The sequence below is a fragment of the Camelus ferus genome, chromosome 14 (genome assembly GCF_009834535.1).
Source record: "Camelus ferus isolate YT-003-E chromosome 14, BCGSAC_Cfer_1.0, whole genome shotgun sequence".
Classification (NCBI taxonomy): domain Eukaryota; kingdom Metazoa; phylum Chordata; class Mammalia; order Artiodactyla; family Camelidae; genus Camelus; species Camelus ferus.
This window is the reverse complement of record NC_045709.1, coordinates 52,787,460-52,806,954: the sequence shown is the minus strand read 5'-3', so window position 1 is coordinate 52,806,954 and position 19,495 is coordinate 52,787,460. Positions and strand designations below refer to the sequence as shown.

Sequence of the window (19,495 nt, the reverse complement as noted above, 5' to 3'; positions counted from 1 at the left end):
AAAACTAAAAATAGACTTACCATATGATCCAGCAATCCCATTCCTGGGCATATATCCAGAGGGAACTCTAATTTGAAAAGACACATGCACCCCAATATTCACAGCAGCACTATTTACAACAGCCAAGACATGGAAGCAACCTAAATGTCCATCAACAGATGACTGGATAAAGAAATTGTGGTATATTTATACAATAGAATACTACTCAGCAATAAAAAAGAATAAAATAATGCCATTTTCAGCAACATGGATGGACCTGGAGATCATCATTCTAAGTGAAGTAAGACAGAAAGAGAAAGAAGAATACCACATGATATCACTCATATGTAGAATCCTAAAAAGAAAAAAAAAAAGAAAAGAATAAAGAGGACAATAATGAACTCATCTACAAAACAGAAAGACTCACAGACATAGTAAATAATTTTATGGTTACTGGGGGGAAAGGGGGTGGGGAGGGATAAATTTGGGAGTTTGAGATTTGCAAAGGTTAACCACTATATATAAAAATAGATAAAAAAACAAATTTCCTCTATATAGCACAGGGAACTACATTCAATATCTTATAATAACCTTTAATGAAAAAGAATATGAAAATGAATAAATGTTTTATATATATGCATGACTGGGACATTACGCTATACACATTGTAACTGATTAAATTTCAATAAAAAATATATTACTAGGAATCCCTCTTTAGGCCCTGGCTGTTATGAAATAAAAATCCTGTTCATTTTTTAGTATAGAGTCTATCTTGTTTCTGTGTTTTAAATTACTATACACAAATGGTAAAACTTTTCATAACAAAGGTTTAATTAGGATGGTTAATAACTATGATTTCCAAAGTGTCTGAATCAGCCTTAGTAATAATTAGGGAGTTTCGTTCCATACAAAATGCTTTATTTAACCTTCATGCCTTCATTCAGATAATTATACAAATGCATACAGTTAAAGGTTTAAACTCTATTTCGGTTCACAGCTCAATTCATAGGAAAGTTGAATACAGAAAAGCAATGCACCAACAGAATATGTCTGAGACACCATTAAAAACGATAACACTTGTTCATTTAAATCTCTGAGAATAGACTGGAATAATCATCCTCTGAGAGAATCTCATTAGGAGGGTCTCCCTTTACATTATCATAGGGCGAAAAAAAAATCACCATTTTACAGTAAAAGGAAAAAAGCTCTGAGTATATTTACAATACATACACTATACATAAATACAAGAACAACACTTACATAATATTAATAAACTTATAACAGGGGTTGCCTAAACACTACAGAGTATATAAATGCAGAGGAAACTATTGGGGAATTAGATCTTTAGATAAGCTGGAGAAATAAATTCATTTGCAATTAAAACTCTGAACAGAAAACCAAAGGAAGATTTAAGAAATTAACACATTTGCTTGCCAGCATCATTGGGGGCGGGGGGGGGGGGGCGGTTATCCTTTAGTGTGTAGGACCTCCTCGGGGCGTTCTAACTCTCTGGGGTCAGAGACCCAGCAGCCTCCTGTAAAATTACATCTGTAAAGTGAATCAGCCGCAGCACATCTCTTCAATTTGCTGTTCAGAGGCTTCAAGCCTAGAATAACTGTTTTGTAAATGAAAGGATGTTTTTGTATTTTTACATAGCTCTTGTAACCCAATCACCATGTGTAATGAGCTAAGTGGTCAAGGAAAAGGAAAAAGATGCCTGCTTGATTTGGCCAAAGACGATGTTTTTCTTCATTCCCACATATTTTTTTTCAAATATGACCAAGAGAGTTATTCAAAAATATATGACGTTTGACTTGACCCCCACACACCGAGAGCAACGTCTAGACTACTGCTAATTATAACTAAGTCATTTTAAGTGGCAGGTGGGTATCTTAAACGTGGTCTGTTCTCATCATTTTACAACACAGAGAGTTCTGAGTACATTCTTCTACGGACAAACATGAATTTGCTGGCTTCTCCAATGAGCATGGTATGGTACACGTAATTGCGTTATGAAGCAGGATGACATAATACAGAAGACGATGTTTTCAAGCTGGTTTTGTAAGTGGTTCTCTCACATCCACGGGGAGCTGGTTTGTCATGTGATGCAACGTGTCCCACACAGACATGAACAAAACAATACAGCCACCATTCCGTGGGGGTGGAAGGGACGTGATTTTTAAAAATGAATTTTTAAACACAACAAACTGTGGACAGACAAGCTGATAGGAAAGAGCCTTGAATATATAGGCACCAGTGCCCCAGTTCAATACCACTCAATGTAATAAAGTCCAAGGAACAAAATATATACTGTAGTCTGTATGTAATTACAAAAGTCTGCTATGGGAAAACTAGAAACACAAGGAGAGCAGAAGCATTCTCTATAATGTTTTACGCTATATTTTTGGAGCATGAAATTCGCCAAAAGGGAAGATGTCAGTATGGTCCTAAAACATCTTATTTTTTGAGTACTTGAGCACTTTGACTAGAATTTGACCCCAATTCTACCCTTGTATTCACCCTCATTTCTCAACAAAAATGAATCTCTGTGAAAGTCACGGTAAGCCTGCTTTGGAAAAAGCAGGATATAATAATTCACACAAAGAGTCATTGGTTCTTGCTTTGCACAAAGGGCAGACTCTGTTGTCCTAAACATTTTAAACTTCTGGAGCTGAAATCCAGAAAGAAAAAGTCCTGATGCGGCAGTTTCCACTATTCATCTCTTTTCAATTCACTTAAGGTTGCGGTTTTGCTGTTGAGAAATTAATGCCTGTGAAACCCAATTAACTGAGGAGAGAGCCCCTTTCCGCGGTGGGCTGTGCACCCAGAACACTTGCTCTCAGCGTCGAAGGGAATTTGTTTATACAGGTTTTATCTCTTGCCTCAGCCAAGTAACAGGGAGAAAGATCATAATTCAGGAGACTCATTTTCAGAAAAAGAAACCCCATGTGAAATGACATTCTCTTAATGTTTTCAAAGTCCATTAGTACTTGCATGAATCAATACTGTCAGGGACCTTGTTCTGCACAGAAAAGGGGGGGGAGGGCCATTTCTCTGATGTTGGACAGCTTCCTACGTAAAATTCAATTAAACGCACAGCAATACTATAAACAAACTATTTAAAAGACTATTTAAAACATTCCAAGGTGGCACTGGTAGGCGAGAAATCTGAAAAGGAATTTTCCGTTCTCTCTTCCTGCGCATCACCGAAATGTTTGTGATCGCCATCCCCTTAACAATAGCCAAGAGCGGGCTCTGTTACGAACCACTAGCTCCACAGAGGTGAACATTTCACATGCAACTTAAACATAGTCTAGAAAATCTACACAGGTGGAGAGGCTTTTGGTATTCCTCCAAATAAATACACGGAGTTGCGAAAACCTGCTCTGCCTAAAATGCTCTGAAGTAGAGAAGAGTTTTAATGACTTACAATCTCCAGGTCAAATATTTGGAAGGCAAATGGCAAATTCAGGGAGACACCTGGTTGTTGTTGTTTATTTATAATCACCGTTCATGTGTGATCTTCCAGAAGAGGACTGAGTTCAAATATTACATACCACTGTCAAATCATGCACTGTATCATGTCCCTGCATCTTATTTGGAAAATATGATGACTACACATCCATAGTAAAACTGCTTAAGAGTTAGATATGGAAAGTTGGCTGCTGGGAACACAAACACAGTATGATGTGCTGGAAGGAATCCAGGCTTTAGAGCCAGACAGGGGTAAGTCCACGTCGCCACTCTGCCATTCACTATTTCTGTGTTTGCAGACAACTCAGCCACTGTCTCCGTGCCTCAGTTTCCCACCCATAAAATCTAGAACTGTTATACAGATTAGAGGTCATACGTCTAAAAATCACCTGATTAGTGCTTGGCACACGGGAAGAGTTTACTTAAAAGAACAGTTACTCTTTTCATGGCTTGCTGAATCTTCGAGCTTTCAAGTCCTTTTAGTACTTTCAGACAACTTGCAGAAAACAGCTCAGGTAGAAGACATGAGTGAGGTTAAGGGACCCAGCAGCTTCCCTTTGACATGTTAACTGGTTATTTTAGACCCTATCCTGGTACATTTCCTTCTTTTCCTTTTTTCCGAATCATGGAGGAGGGAACAGGAGATGGTTTCCCCAGGCCTGTGGTCTGGCTCTGGAGAACACTGTCCGTCGTGGTAGTCTTCACTGTCTAAAGCCTGAGTGTCTAATCACAGTTATACTTTTAAACTTGCTCTTTCCAAGTATTTGGCTCCGAAAAGAGTGTAATTTTACTGATAGACCTCAATAGCTTGTTTGGGTGGATTTGTGCTGAGATGGTGGGGCTGGAGAATTTCCAGGGCTCTTATCTATTCGTATCATCTCCTTGTACATTTCTATTCATGACTCTACTTTCAGCAGTAAAATAATGACAGAAAAGTATGGTGAAGTTCTGAATGTAAATCGGTTCATTTCCAGGACTAACTGCAAACCTGGATCAAAGGCTAGGCTCACTAAGGCTCACTCATCCTTCAGCAGACTTTTTGGGGAGAAGTGATTGTGTTGTATTCACTCCAAAGTGGTTCTCTGATGAGAACAGGAAGTATTAGGGAAAAAAGGAAAGGAAGAAATGTAAAGATGGATTTGTGCATTTGATATTAGTGGAGAAAATAAAGGAAAACTAACAAATAAATATCTCTAGTGCTTCGCTCTAAACAAACTGGCTTCTGTTAACTGAGCAAATCTTTTTGAGCCACACACAGTGCTTCCTAAGTTTGGGGCAAATCACAGTGAAGTTTTCAGCTCAAAATTATAACTGCCATGTGCCAGAGAGTATGTTGAAGATAATCATAAAGTTCAGATTTACATTCTTACATTCTGTAAGAAAGATGAAGTGAAGAAATGCTCACATAAACAAGATCAGGCATATTTAAAACACACCAAATAATTTCTGAGGGTGTGTGTGAACAGATTCAATTTACGATGTGCATAGATTTACTCTGAGTGTGAATGTTTCCCAAATGTGGAGGAAAAACCCAGTCTGATGAAGAATTATTGCTATGTGAAAAGTATAGGAATATCTCATTGGTCATAATGATTACTGACAGGCACTTTTAGCTTTTAATTCATTTCTGAAAGTGGGCATTAGCGTATTCCTATCGCCAGCAGAGATTCATTTCACGTGTGGCCGTATTCGTGGCACTTCGCCTTGTCAACACGCAGCTACCGCTAAAAGGATTCCCTCTGGGATTCAACAAGCGTCAACACCTGTAGAGTTGTTTTCTGATCGAGAACTGCTTCATTAAGGAGGAAGATAACTGAGAAAAGAGAACAATTGCTAGATGCTTCTTTTTAGCACAAGTAAGATCCTGGCAGCTGTTTCTCTCTCTTCAGGCAAAGACAAGTCTGAGTTTGGAATCAGCTGCCTGCAACTTAAAATGACTTTGTTGTGTTCTCAACCATTCCAGCTAAATTGAAACAAGGGGCCATTCCATTTTGTCAGATAGCACAAGGGCTCCTCTCTGACAAAGCGGAACAGAGTTCCCATAGCAATATCGCTAAATGGGTATAAGATATACAAGGCATGTCTGAACAAGTTTTTTTTTTTTTTATTTTATTGTGATGAAAACTAGAAGCTCTTTTTCCCAACATATTTCATCAAACTATTTACAACCTCTGTAAAATTTGTGAGTTTGAAAATACTTTTTCCGCTATCACACGTTACGAATACAGTAAAATATCTTCATTCTATTTTTTTTAAAGATGCAGTATCCTCCTATTTCATTTTCTTATGAAAATCTGATTTTCCATTGCAGTTGCACAGTATTTAACATATTTAAAGTACCAATGGACATGAGTTGCTAAACAGACATTATTCTATAATGAAACTGTGAAAATATAGCATTTTAACTTTTTATGTACACTTCTTAACTATAAAATGCAGGCAAAGTCATATATAGCATTATAAGCTGATTCCCTAATAAGGTAAATAACTTACATTTCTAGACAGCATGAGTTATTACAAATTCATTCTTTTAAAAAAGTTCTTTGTTGATATTTACTAGCCCACTGGCTGCTGCATGTACAGGTGTGTATACAGGTGTGCATGTGTCGGGGGTGGCGGCGGGGGGAAGTGCCGGCACAGGTAAGTGGAAGGCAGTGTGGGGAAAAGCAGAAATGTGATATGGAAGACATGACTTAGCAAACCCCTCTCCTAAGCAAAACAAAATCAAATTGAGATGTTTTAATGAGATGCACTACCTTAGAAAAATGGAAGGAAGAGATCTGATCAATGAAGTTGTAGAATACATTTACCCCTAAATTTACAGGCATTGATTAGTAAGGAGCAAAATCGGAGACTGGATTATGGACTATGAGCGTTAAGGCTTCCTGGGCCAATTACGATTCGTAAGAGTTATCTCACGTTCAGCGCCTTACACAAAGTCCACAGCTCAATGTATCAGGAATGCTGGTGTTCTTAACACTGCTTAAAGTCTGTCCATCCTTACTATAAATGCTAAGACACCTTTATAACATCATGGCTACATTTCTAAGCAGTCGTAACAATATAACAAAGGCGTATTAATACACTTGAAGGCCTCACCTCACTGGATTTATTCAATTGCAGCTTTGGTAAGTATAATAAATAAAGTACAGAATAAGGAATACTGCATCTTTATCCATTTACATGTTATCAATCTAATGAACTGATTTCAAAGTGCAGAATTATATTTATGTTTAAAACACAAGTAGCAATCTGAAGTTAAAACAACTGTATAAAGATGAACACAATCTTTGTCTAAGCTATTCCCAATTTGAACCATAATGAGAATGGTTTGTTTAATCATCTAGAACTGGCATTTGTAAACACTGTAGCATTTTGCAAGTTTCTTTCCCCCTGACATTCCTCTTCCTGTTTCCCACTTAAAACTTTAAAGTGAATAAAAAGTGCTCTTTAAAAAAAAAATGTGGTTTATGTTATTGTTATTCAATTGCCTTTGAAAACAAATGTCTTATAGTGTTTTATAAAAGTAATGCCAGGTAATAGTATGATCTTTATGGTAAAGCCATTAGGAATTCCAGTCTAAATGCCTTAATAGAACTTAAGACAAGCTATCAAGCAGGATTCTCAGAGTCCACACACAACTGACAGGATGGGCTGTGGGTGGACGGGGAAGCACGAACCTTTTCTCAAACAACCTACCATCGGAATGAGGAGGGGATCTACTAACACCTCAAAGTCTGAACCTTATTAACTTTTCAAATAACATTAACTGCCTTGAAATCAATCTATACAGTTAAGTCAACTGTAGCTTCTCAAGCCATTACAGCTACCTGTGTCCGAGTTCCCAAACATGCACACACACCCAGGTTCACATTTAAAACCAAAGAACGCTTCTAGTTTGGAAACAACTGAGAAGCCCTTTGGATTCTACTCCTTTTCTGTTGTCCACCATTTACTGTGCTTTGAAAAAGAGGTTAGGATGGACAGAAGATGAAATGGAGGAGGCTTTTCCATGCCTGAAGATATACTTACTTAAAAATATAATCCCTTCTCTACCAAACCACTTTCCCTTCCACGAGGGAACACTTGTAGAAAATTCACCAAGGAGAATTTGCTATGTCCCAAGACAAGCTCCAGCTGAGTTTCAGTCCTGGGGCTAGATCAGCAACTAATCCCCTCCCTGTGCTTGGATCCCTCCTTAGAAGTACTGGTGTGTCAAAAGGGGGGAAATGACACACTGCTGACAGGTTTCATCTGTAAACTTACTGTCTTAGTTGGGTTTCCACTTTTGGGGGTAAGCAGAAAATCTTACTTCCCTGAATCTTTCTTATGTTATTGGAGAGAAGCAGCTCATTTCATTCTGTGCTAATTTTAAATCGAGCTGTCACTCAGGAAGCTCCCACTGCCTGTCAGCTCTATGAATTCTAAAAACCGTTTCTCCCTGGAACGCTCTCAGGATCTCTCAGCAGAGAAAAGGACTGGCCCTTCTTAGGAGAGCAAGCAGAATTAAATCAAGTCTGTCCTTCACCTGAGTGATTCACCTACTACCTGCCAACTTGGTTCCAGGGCTAGCACAGAGGATTTCAGAGCTGTGTTCGCCATGCTCTTGTGTTCGCTACTCTCTGTGTTCTTTGCCACTAACCAGTAACCAACACTGGCATTTCTATTCAAAACGGTCACAGGCAATGAGAAGTAGGAGTTGCATATAGTATAGATAAAAAATGTTCCAGTAGGTAAGAAAAAGCCCAGTGCTTGGTGGGTAGTACATTGTGTTGCTAAAGAAGCTATTTATCCATAGAATTTCAGCCCTTGTTGGAGGGAAATTGCATCATGAATTTTTACGACCTGGCAGAAAAAGTAGAGCACACCTTTTTGAAGACAGAATTTGACCTGAAAATCATTATGCTGTTGCTTGAACATTAAAAAAAAAAAATTCTTTCAATGCCACCCAACATAAATCGTCCTTATTTCAATGTTTATAGCTTTTGCTTCATCAGAATAAGATCAACTGAATCAGAAGATAATCCTGGAAAGGATAATTCTGCAGCCAGAAATTATTTCAGAATGTTCAAACCTTTCAAAATGAGCTAGTTATATTGTGAGGTTGATTTGTGCAATTCCCCAAATCAAGTGTTTGTAATTAAACTATATTGCAAAGGTCTATGCTGGCAACTTCTTATACCTAAGCTATAAAAAATCTTAACAACAACAATAACAAAAAACCTCACCAAGCCCCTTAGCCACAGAAAGCTGAAAAAACCCAGCTTTTAGTGGGGGAAAAAAAAATAATTTTTCTGAAAGAATGCTCACTGGTGATGTATTGCTTTGTTTACTGTAGACTTTGCTAGTTGCAAAAAAGGCTTATAATTTTAGGGGGTTGACGGGACTGTAACTGCCTCTCACCCTCAGCACAGGATGAGTAGGTTCAATGTCCCTGCAAATATCACTGCAGAACCACTAGGTCTTAATACAGCTTAGAAAGTGAAATCTGTAGAGAAGAACCTATTGGAGAGTCACGTATCCTTGGCTCTCCAAGGAGGAGAACTAGCACCATGTCAGGCTTTCCTTGGGGAGCATTCCCTTCCCACTGACTCGGGCCCAAGGAGAACTGACCCATTCACCTAAGAGTTAATTCCCTGCCTTGCCTCCGTGGCCTTTCTGGTCACCAAATAACCGTTTTCAAACAAGAAAAAGGGGAGTGTAATCTTTAATTGTGGTTCTCAACCAAGCAGGACAACAAACAGCAGAAAGATTACCTCAGTGCTGTAAATGTAACCAAGACATCTAAAATGCTGGGGTGTTTTTTTACAATCCCTTTAGTAAGTATGAAAATTGGTAATGTGAGTCCTCAGTGAAGTTATTGTAGGAAAAGTCCTTTTATTCGTTATTGCTTTTCTCCTCAAGAGGTGCATTATTTCCATCTCTGCTTTGTCTGATTTTTTCATGTTCACTGACTTTGCCTGGGCAGTCCCACCTCTTACCTTGGTGCCAGTGTGTCTAAGGAAGCTTTTTTTCCCCCCCGATTCCTTGTAATCAAATACTAGGGGCAGGAAGAGATGATGCCCAGCTGACAGAACACTGCAATTTGAAGTGGGGCAGTAGTTTTTTTTAACACAGGCTCTTCCTATTCAACCACAGAACAGCTCTGTGCCCATCCACGCCAGGGCAGACAGCGGGACGAGACTCCAACTGAAATGTCGCAGCCCCTCTGCTCGGACAGATGAACAAAACAGAATCAAAACAAAACAAAAACAATCAACAACAAACAAATGAAAGATTCAATGTTGGTTTTCTCCAGGGCATGGCATAATGACAAGTCGCGGGTGGTATCTGGTTGCTGCCATCACTATTGGAAAGGGCTGCCTGAGCACTCCTTTCTTTTCAGGTAATGGAACCTCTCCAACAGCTGCTGCTTTTCTACTTTCATGCTGCTTGCTGGTAACAGATTGGACGTGTGTTCTATCTCACTCAGTAACTAAAACTTTTGTAAAAAGGGGTTAAGGGGTGGGATGATGGGAGAATAATCCAAATTTAAAAGGTCTTGCTCTAGCCATCAATGTGTGGTAGACGACCTTGAAAGTATCAATAACAAAATGTCTGACAGCTCAGAAAATGTACAAACTACAAACATCTTTAAATGGCAGAGGACACCGCACGGAAAACAATGCCTGTCTCTTCAGCATGGGTGTCACCGATCTCCCAGGCCAGCGTGAAGTCATTTCTTGGGGAGTCATGATGGGGGTTACCTTCAGGTCGAAAGGAGAAGTGTTACTACTCCTTTTTCTTGCTCTGGTTTCAGACATCGTGGGATGGTGATGCCCTTTTGTGTTAACACTGTGAAGGGGATTCAGCCCTGCTGAATTGGGTGCCGCTAAGAGATCCAGCTCTTACGTTCAGCTGGACAGGTAGCCTTCCTCACACCAGCATGTGCCTCCGGCGGTGCAGTGCCAAGTGATCTGACCGGGAAAAGCTGCGATCACAGTCCGCGCACTTGAATGGCTTCACTCCCGTGTGTTTGCGGTAATGCCTTGTCAGTTCATCCGAACGAGCGAACTTCCAGGTACAGCCTTCCCAGGTACACTTGTAGGGTTTCTCTCCTGGAAGAAACAAAGGGACGCATGCTTTGGCACTCCATCATTTCTCCAGAATAACCAAGCCAGCATTATATTGGGGGAAATTGTTGTTTCCAGTGCATTTTCCTTTGTCAGGAAACGGAATCCTCCCACCAGTGGGTGTTGGGTCAGACAGAAGGGGGTTTCAGTCTTGTCTCTCTGGCTGTGACATGGGGCAAGTTAGTTACCAGTTGCATCCTCAGTTATGGGTAAGTTACTTTGCAATAAAATATCAGAAGGCAAAGACTGATTGCTATGGGATACAATCACCACTGGTAGACTGAAGAGGCATATTAGAGAGCTCTACCTAGGTTGATTGGGCTAGAGGACTGAAACTCACTAAGAATTATAAAGGGTAATTAGCTACGTTTTGTTTCAATACTCCTCCCCAAACTGCATCACTTAGATGTTTAAAGGCTATTTTAGGGCACAATGTCCATTGACCAGTCACACAAAATTTCATTAAAAAGTAAAGCACTCCACCATCCCCAGAAATTAGGTATTCAGTACTTACTATTCATGACCATCTACTGTTTGCTTGTCAACTGGGAAAGAATCCTAGATATCTTGATAGTGGGATGTTTAAATATCTTCTTCAGTGACTTAAGAATTAGGGCGAGCCCTGAGGAATCATCAAGTTGGTCCCAGGATTGAAGCTCACAGTAAAAAGTAGTCTGAAGCAGTAGGTAATCTGACCAGGTCCCTCAGTCAACTTGTAAGGACAGTAAAATATGCAAAAGCTTTGCTGGGAAAAGATAAGCCATCCATTGTCCAAATGAGCTCCCAGGGGGAGTGAGACAATAGCTGACCCAGGTGTGCTTTTTCCTGGCTCTCATTCAGAATGGGAGTCCTGTCCCCATGCAACCCCACAAGAACTGATCTCTTCTCTGCCCCTCCCATCCAACAATCAACAACACGCTGCCTGGCCACACATGGTGCCTGGCCTGAAAGGGCCTAAGACAGGGAAGGGAGTTATCTGCTGATCCCAACATATAGAGTTGCAAAGTGAGTATTGTTAACCCTACACTATAGATGAGAAAACTGAGGCTCAGTGTAGTAAAGTAACTTGCTGGAAGCCAGTAAATAGATGCTTGTTTCCAAATCTAGCGCTTTCCACTATGCTCCAGTGGAATGGATAGTTCTTTCCCCATCTAAACCCTGCCACACCCTTGGACAACACTGATTTAACTTTCTTAGATACTTTCAAGGTATTCAATTCCTACTTCACAATACATCATACAGATTTTGTTTAGATGCCTTCCCCCTACCAGTTTGTGAATATGCAGAGATCAAGGATCATGCCTCTACCATTTCGGTATCCTCAGAGCTTAGCATAGGTGCCAAACAGTGCTTGAATAAATTAACAGAACTGCAACACACACAGACATGCTCACATGGAGGCATGTACACAGGAAACTACTAAGCCTTGTAAATGAGATGTCCGAGTCATGCCTACGTGGGAAAACCAGATGGAACCAGACCCAACAGTTTTCATCCAACCGTTAAATAAATGTTGACCATATGGGTCCTTTTAGGATCAAGTGGTCCTTTCAGAAGTGAGTGAATAGCAACAGACCAGTTAAATCTAGAAATACTGAAGCCCCACTTGTGGCCACAGAAAGCTCCAGGTTACTCTGAAAGGGCTCCTGTCAGGTAAGAGCCTACTGACCGGATTAACCCAAAACCTCAACTTCCGACCCATTCTGGATGTCCTATGGAGACAAAACTCTGCATTTATAGGTGTCTATTGATCAGAATTTAATAGAAGAATTTTAAAAAATCATCAAAACCCCTAACTTAAAAAGACTGACAGTCTAATAACCAGTATTTCCATGGTGACTGTTAAAATGCTTTTATTTCCATGTCATCATTATGGTCTTTTTTTTTTTTTTTTGAAATTTACATCATGAGCATGGGTTCTAACAAGATGAGCTTGTTATAAATCATACCTTCAAAAACACATAAATCATATCTTCAAAAACACATCCATCTTTAGGGGCCCTGAGCTCAGCTAGCTGACTCTTTGTCACCAATGGGCACCTCCTAACTGTCTGCTATGTTGCTATGGAACCAGCTACAGAGAATACAGGCCTAAGAAGGAACAAAGGAAAGACTTTTTCTTTAATTGAAGTACAGTCAGTTTACAATGTTGTGTTAGTTTCTGGTGTACAGCATAGATATTCAGTTTTATATATAATCCTTTTCATATTCTTTTTCATTATAGGCTACTACAAGATATTGAATACAGTTTCCTGTGCTGTACAGTAGGACGTTGTTGTTTATCTATTTTATATATAGTAGTTTGTATCTGCAAATCCCAAACTCCTAATTTATCGCTCCACTCTCCCCTTTCCCCCCTGGTAACCAGAAGTTTGTTCTCTATGTCTGTGAGTCTGTGTCTATTTTGTATATAAGTTCATTTGTGTCATTTTTTTTCCTTAGAAAAATGCATACTTTTCTTTTCAATATCCAAAAACACTTTTTGGAGACTATTCCTTGCCCCTGTTTCTTCATTAATAAAATCAGAGTTTGGGTATTCTCTCCCCATACTTAAGAGGAAAAAAACCCCAAATCCTCATCTCTTCATAATTAAAGGCTGAACTATGGGGGTGGTGGGGGAGGAGATAGCTGCTCTGGGCAGCCAGAGAACAGGTTTTTGCCCCTTGCTTAGGAGGGACCCAGCTTTCTGTTATATCCACCTAGTGCCTAGCATTTCATTAAAAAAATCAATAAATGCTCTCTTTGGACTAGTCAAGTTTTATAAGTGGATACAAGAAAAATTCTAGCAGCTACTACATTGTATTAAAACTGTGTATTATTAATAGCAGCACTATTTACAACAGCGAGGACATGGAAGCAGCCTCAATGTCCACTGACAGATGACTGGGTAAAGAAAATGTGGTATATATATACACAATGGAATACTACTCAGCCATAAAAGGGAATGAAATTCTGTCATTTGCAGCAACATGGATGGACCTAGAGATTATCATACTAAGTGAAGGTTGTCAGTCAGAGAAAGATAAACATCATATGCTATCACTTCTTTGCGGAATCTAAAATTTAAAGATACAAATGAACTTATTTATAAAACAGAAAGAGACTCGCAGACATAGAAAACAAACTCACAGTTACCAAAGGGGAAAGGCGGGGGGATAAATTAGAAGTTTGGGATTAGCAGATACTAACTACTATACACAAAATAGATGAACAACAAGGATGTATTGTGTAACACAGGGAACTATATTTACTATCTTGTAATAACCTACAATCAGAAGGGAAGAATATGAAAAAGAATATATATGTATACATACAACTGAATCACTACGCTGTATGCCAGAAACTAACACAACTTTGTAAATCAACTACAATTCAATAAATAAATAAATAAACTGTACATCATATTTTATGCTTGTGCTTTGAAGCAATTTAAAGGGTACAATCTTATAAACAAATTAAGACAACAAACTAACTTCATGATGTGAGCGAAAACAAATTAGGGTGATAAATAAGTTTGTAAGATATACTGTAATATGTATAAATGGGCTGTGGAAGGACATAATGAACAGACAGAATCCTTCCTCCAACCTCCCTTCTTTCCTTTAAATCCTGCTAGATAATAGAAAGCTCACTTGAATGTTAAAAAAGTCAGTGGTGGGGAAAGAATGGAGGGTGAATTTGCCATGAACGTTTTAACATGGAAAGAGATGGCTTGGACAATAAAAGGAGTCAAGCATCTCCCCAGGTCTGTGCTGCTACCGTGCACAGCTGCTCGGCATCAGGCTGAATGACAGTGACAGCAAACACGACTTCCAGTCATTTCTTCAGGAATACTGCCTTGTCCTTAAAATCATTTGAATTAGAATCCTGCAAATGTGTTATTCAAACTGTTTCCTCTAGAAATAAGCTAAAAATAAAAATAGCATCAGAAACTAACACAATACTGTAAATCAATCGTATGTCAATAAAAAAATGGAAAAAAAAAGAACTCTGGGTTTTCAAAAAAAATTAGCATGTCCACTTTTTTTTTTTTTGTCTAACCCACAAATACACTTAAAATCCACAGTAGCAAAATCTTTGAAAATGTATTTAAAATTCTTTCAAAATGAGAAGAGGTTTTGACTTCACCATTAGATCACCTTTGATTTTTGGTTCTTACATTAATCCTATGAAAGTAATAAATGATAGGAAGTGGTGCAGTATATGTCTTTACCAGTAAGTTTTAGTAAATGATTTTTCTTTTTTTAAGTTGAGACATCAAGTTGCTGATGTATAAGAAAAACCAAAGGTCTCCAGCTGGATAACTGGCAGCTTAACACTACGCTACACCTTGGGGTGCAGTTACTAACTTCTAGGCTTTCAATTCTGCAGCGAAGGTCTCTATGTCCCACGACAAATCTGTAAGTCATCTTCCACCTTTTGTACTTAAAAAAAAAGAGAGAATCTGACCATTTTCCAGCACAATCTGCCCTCCCTTAGCTCTTTATAAAACCTGAGCTAAATTATGAAAACCACTGAAAATGGAAAGTATTAATTGAAACTAATAGAAAGATCTATTTTTTAAAGTGAAATAGTCCTGCAAAGATCAAAAAGAGAACATACCAAAAGAGATAGTTTGTTCATTTTTGTTCTAAAACACTCATTTAAACTGCACATTTAGGTTTCATAATTTTATATGCTACTGGAGTGTGTGTGTGTACGTGTATGTATGCATTTATAAGCATTATTTAAATAGTATTCTAATTAACTATCCTGTGAAAATGAAAACTCTCATTAGGGTTTTTTCTCTTGAAACAGTCAACAAACTGATTTATTATGAGAACTGCTGTCTCTTTCAATTTTGGTTAAAGAAAAGGATTAAGAGTCACTAAATGCACTTTCATGACATTTACCCAGCAGAAGGCATAATAAAGTCTAAAGAAAACACCAGGTATTGAATGGATTCCCACAATCCATGAAACAAAAATAACTTTTTCGGGTACCTCCCATTTCACCATCTGAAACGCTGAAAGGTAAATGTGTCTGGAGACAAAAGACAGGTGCCCTTTCATATGAAAATGACGTGTGAGCAACACCGTAAGAGGAATGTGCAGTTTGCAAAAGCTCCAGTCAAACAAAACGCTCATGTTCTCACATCAGCTTCTATTATTTTCTCAAGCAACTGAAAAAAAATACCTTTTGCAACAGGAAACATAGGCATTTTCTTCAGTTCAGAAGTGCATTTCTGAAACTTGTCCCTGTTTTAACTTTTATAAAGTCATGGGGTCCCAGACACTGACAAATGAGCTTCATTGCACTCAAGGCTCAACATATTTGCAGTGACAATCTGTTTTACTTGAGGAATGGTATTTGCATATGAGGGAGAGAAAAAAAAAAAAAAAGAATCAAGATTCCTATCTTGTCTTCTGGTTTCTGCTACGTTAGTTCATAAAAGTTCACAGCATTTTAGATCTGGAAGGAAATTAGATACTTTTAAAATGAGGAAGCAGAAACCGAGAGCCAAGATTACAATGTCCCCGATTTGTGCACAGGTAGACGAGGCTGCCTTCCTTCTTGCTGGTGTTTAGGGGATACAAGACAGCACAGGCTTTGAAATCAGGTGGAATGCACAATCAAATGAGGCTCAGTCACCAATGTGCGCGACTGGATCTCAGACTAGAGAGTGAAGCTTTCTGAAACTCTGTTTTCCTGTCTGTAAAATGGGAATGCTATTCCTAATGTTGTGAAACTTAGAAACACGTGCCACATGCTTGGCACACGACAGGTGCTCAATGAAGGCTTTTGAATTTTATAGCTATGAAATTCAAGACTTTTCTGTTTTTGCTAAGAAACATAAATAATATAAAGGTAAAAACCAATCCTGTTTTGTCATTTGTAAGGAAGGAATTAAGATTTGCAGGTAAAAGGGGTGGGTATAGCTCAGTGGTAGAGTGCATACTTAGCATACATGAGGTCCTGGGTTCAATCCCCAGTGCCTCCATTAAAGGTAATAAGATAAAATTAAAAATTTAATCAAAGATTTGCAGGCAAATGGATGCCAGTCCTCACACTGATTTCCCCTAATATTTTAAGTATAAAACTCCTTTATAGGTCATGGAGAGCAATCTGGTCCGTAATTTGTTTGATCCATTTGGTCTTGGCAATTCCATCCAACAAGTGCTCAATTTTGTTAGCAATCCATCCCATCAAACTGTCTGGACTGAATTAATTGACTCTTCTTCATTATGTTTCAACAAGGCCAAGTGGTTCTTTTCTTTCTTTCTCATGCAATTCCACACTGGATTTCTCTGATAAAAATAGTATTTGCCACAGCATATAACACTTTCCATATACCACACTTGGCTTGAAGAGCTTTGTGGACCTGAACTTATTTAACTTGGACAACTTCCCGATGAAGTAGTTGCAGTCAGCAACCCCACTTCACCCAGAGTGAGTTAGTGTGAGGTGGAGGTGGGACTTGAACCCAAGGGGTCAGACACCAAAGTTCATGGTCTTAACCACTACCCTAAAATGCCCCTCAACACCTTAAATCACTGCTTTAATTAACCAGGACAGTTGGTCAGAACTGGCCCAGAAGACTGAGAATATGAATTAGTACTTATAGGACAGACAACGTTAACCCAGAGGCTAGCCCGTCTCATCTAGAACTCAAATATAAATGAAGTAAAAAACATCCTGTAACAAAAATGTACTTCAGAGAGAGCAAAAAGTTCAAGGTCTGAGGACAATAGTTTATTTGGCCGTTCTGAGTTTATGTTCCCATGGAGTGACAATATTGATCTCCCCGTTTCTGAATCCCTTCTCAGTTTCTTTTCCAGACATCTCCCTTTACCTGTTACATAAACGTTTACTGAGAATTTGGCTTTGACTTCTCACTTGCGTAGGTTCTCCTTGGTTCCAACGGCTTCCACCACAACTTACAAGGGAAAGATTCCCCAGTGTCTACACCTCACTCTCCCAAGCACCATGCAGGGTACACAACGTTTCCAGTTGGCAGCCTGAAAGCAGCCTCAACGTGACCAAAACACTATTCAGCATCCATCACTCAGACAAGACGTGTCCCTCCTGTTTTGCTATCTGGGAACAAAAGACAACCCCACCTATTCAGGTATCAAGTCATAAATCTCTCTGGTTGGAGATATTTCTTGGACTCTTTCCTATGTGTTATTCTCTACCTGCCTCAACCTGATGCTTCCATCTGCCAGTTCCCCCTGCTCTTTAGGGTCTTACCACCTTTCACCAATACCAACTTCCAGTGGTCTGTTTCCCTGTCTGATGACCCACCCGCTCCAGTTTATTGCCTGCACTGCATAGAAGAAACACTTCCTGAAACCATCTAATCATGCCACTCCGCAGTGCCCCGAGCACACCTGTATTAACCCTCATCACACCCCATCTCACTGTGACAGCAGATTTTCCTGCCTGTCCAGCTCACTCAGCAGTGTGGTCCCAAGGATGGCTTACCACTGTGCTCTGGGGTAGTAAGTGCCTGTTGGTCAAATGAATGAACCACTTGAATTCAAATGGCTTGTATTCTTTTAAAAATATAACACAGAAGGGTGAATATAGGAGTAACCCATTTTGTGAAACAGAGTCTACTGCCTGCATTTTATTCATTCCACAATATTTTCAATGCAATTAATTAGAGCATATATTTTTGAAAGGGAGAATATATATTTTGAAATATATATTTTGGATTAGAATGTATATTTTGAAATATATACTTTGAATTAGGATATATATTTTACATGGGAGGTTTTTTACAGCTAGTATCATCTATAGGTCTAGTCTGCAAATAAATATCTCATTTTAAACCTTTAAAATTAGTAACATGACATGGGATTGAGCCTTTTTCCCCCTCAAATGAGCATTAGTTATTTTAATCTTAAAAACTATATATTTACATTATAATTCTATTTTTAGTTACAAAAAATTGATTACAATGTCTTAAGCCTTATAAACAGACATTTTAATGTATCCTTTAGTTGTGGCTCTATTTTCCACAAAAAAACAGTTCCTCATTATCTTTAATGGTTCCATTAAAACCACATATTTTACACTAGTAGTAGTTAATTTTGCCACTCAGGATAAGATGACCAACATGCATAATCTAGTTATTCGGCAGAACACGAGAGTCCAAGGGCTGGGAATATTATTGCCCCACTCCTCCTTACAACACAGTTTTGATGGCTGAATGAATAAAATAAACACAAAAGCAAAGGAAGGAAAATGAAGAGCATGGTCATAGAATCCCATGACCTTTTTAACCTCCCACTGTCACTGATGTTCTGTGTGCCAATACAATTAAGAAACAAACTCACTTAGTAACCTGTTCATTCAACTGAGGTGATAATTGGTAGGCTGCTTTAGAAGGATTTACTTTTTTAAATATATGAAAAAGATGAATTGACTTTTTACATAAATAAGGTAACACTTCAAAACCCAACTGAATCAAACATGTACAGCCCCGGTATCTACATTCAGATAGTTGTGAACCATGGGTTCAATGTATTTCTGAAAAGCACTCTCTAGGTTAAAATAATTCCTGCTCCAGCATGAAAACAGGTGTAACACTTTCAGAGCAGTACATTATTGATCCAGCTTTTTCAGCTTCCCTTTTAGAGGGGGCACTTGCGTGCTTGTTCCCGTGGGCAGGTGATGGTCAGCACATCGCTGCAGTTGGGACCAATTACCCCTGCTGTGCTGCAGCAGCAGCTTGTATCAAGCTCACTCGTGGCTTCCTGATCACGCTTACCTGCTAGATACCTGCAGATGTGGCCGTCTCCCCTGACCACATTTAGAACTCCTTGATGTTTTCGTCTTTCTTTTTCTTTCGTTTTTAATGGCGGCACTGGGGACTGAATCTAGGACCTTGTGCATGCTAAGCATGTGCTCTATCACCGAGCTATACCATACTCCCTCAACATCCC

At 39.0% G+C, this 19,495-nt stretch overlaps 1 protein-coding gene across 9 annotated transcripts in view; it reads right to left on the bottom strand.

Annotated features, from left to right (window-relative positions):
* Window positions 1-880: 880 nt before the first annotated feature.
* Window positions 881-19,495, bottom strand: part of KLF12 (Kruppel like factor 12) — a 517,595-nt gene continuing 498,980 nt past the window's right edge. For 8 of the 9 annotated variants that reach the window (XM_032496878.1, XM_032496874.1, XM_032496875.1 and 5 more), the window contains one exon: window positions 9,567-10,550. In XM_032496878.1, the coding sequence (XP_032352769.1) occupies window positions 10,369-10,550 (182 nt within the window). In that variant the 3' untranslated portion in view covers window positions 9,567-10,368. Of the gene's footprint in view, window positions 10,551-19,495 lie in introns of all 9 variants that reach the window. The other variant, XM_032496879.1, reaches the window with a different exon arrangement.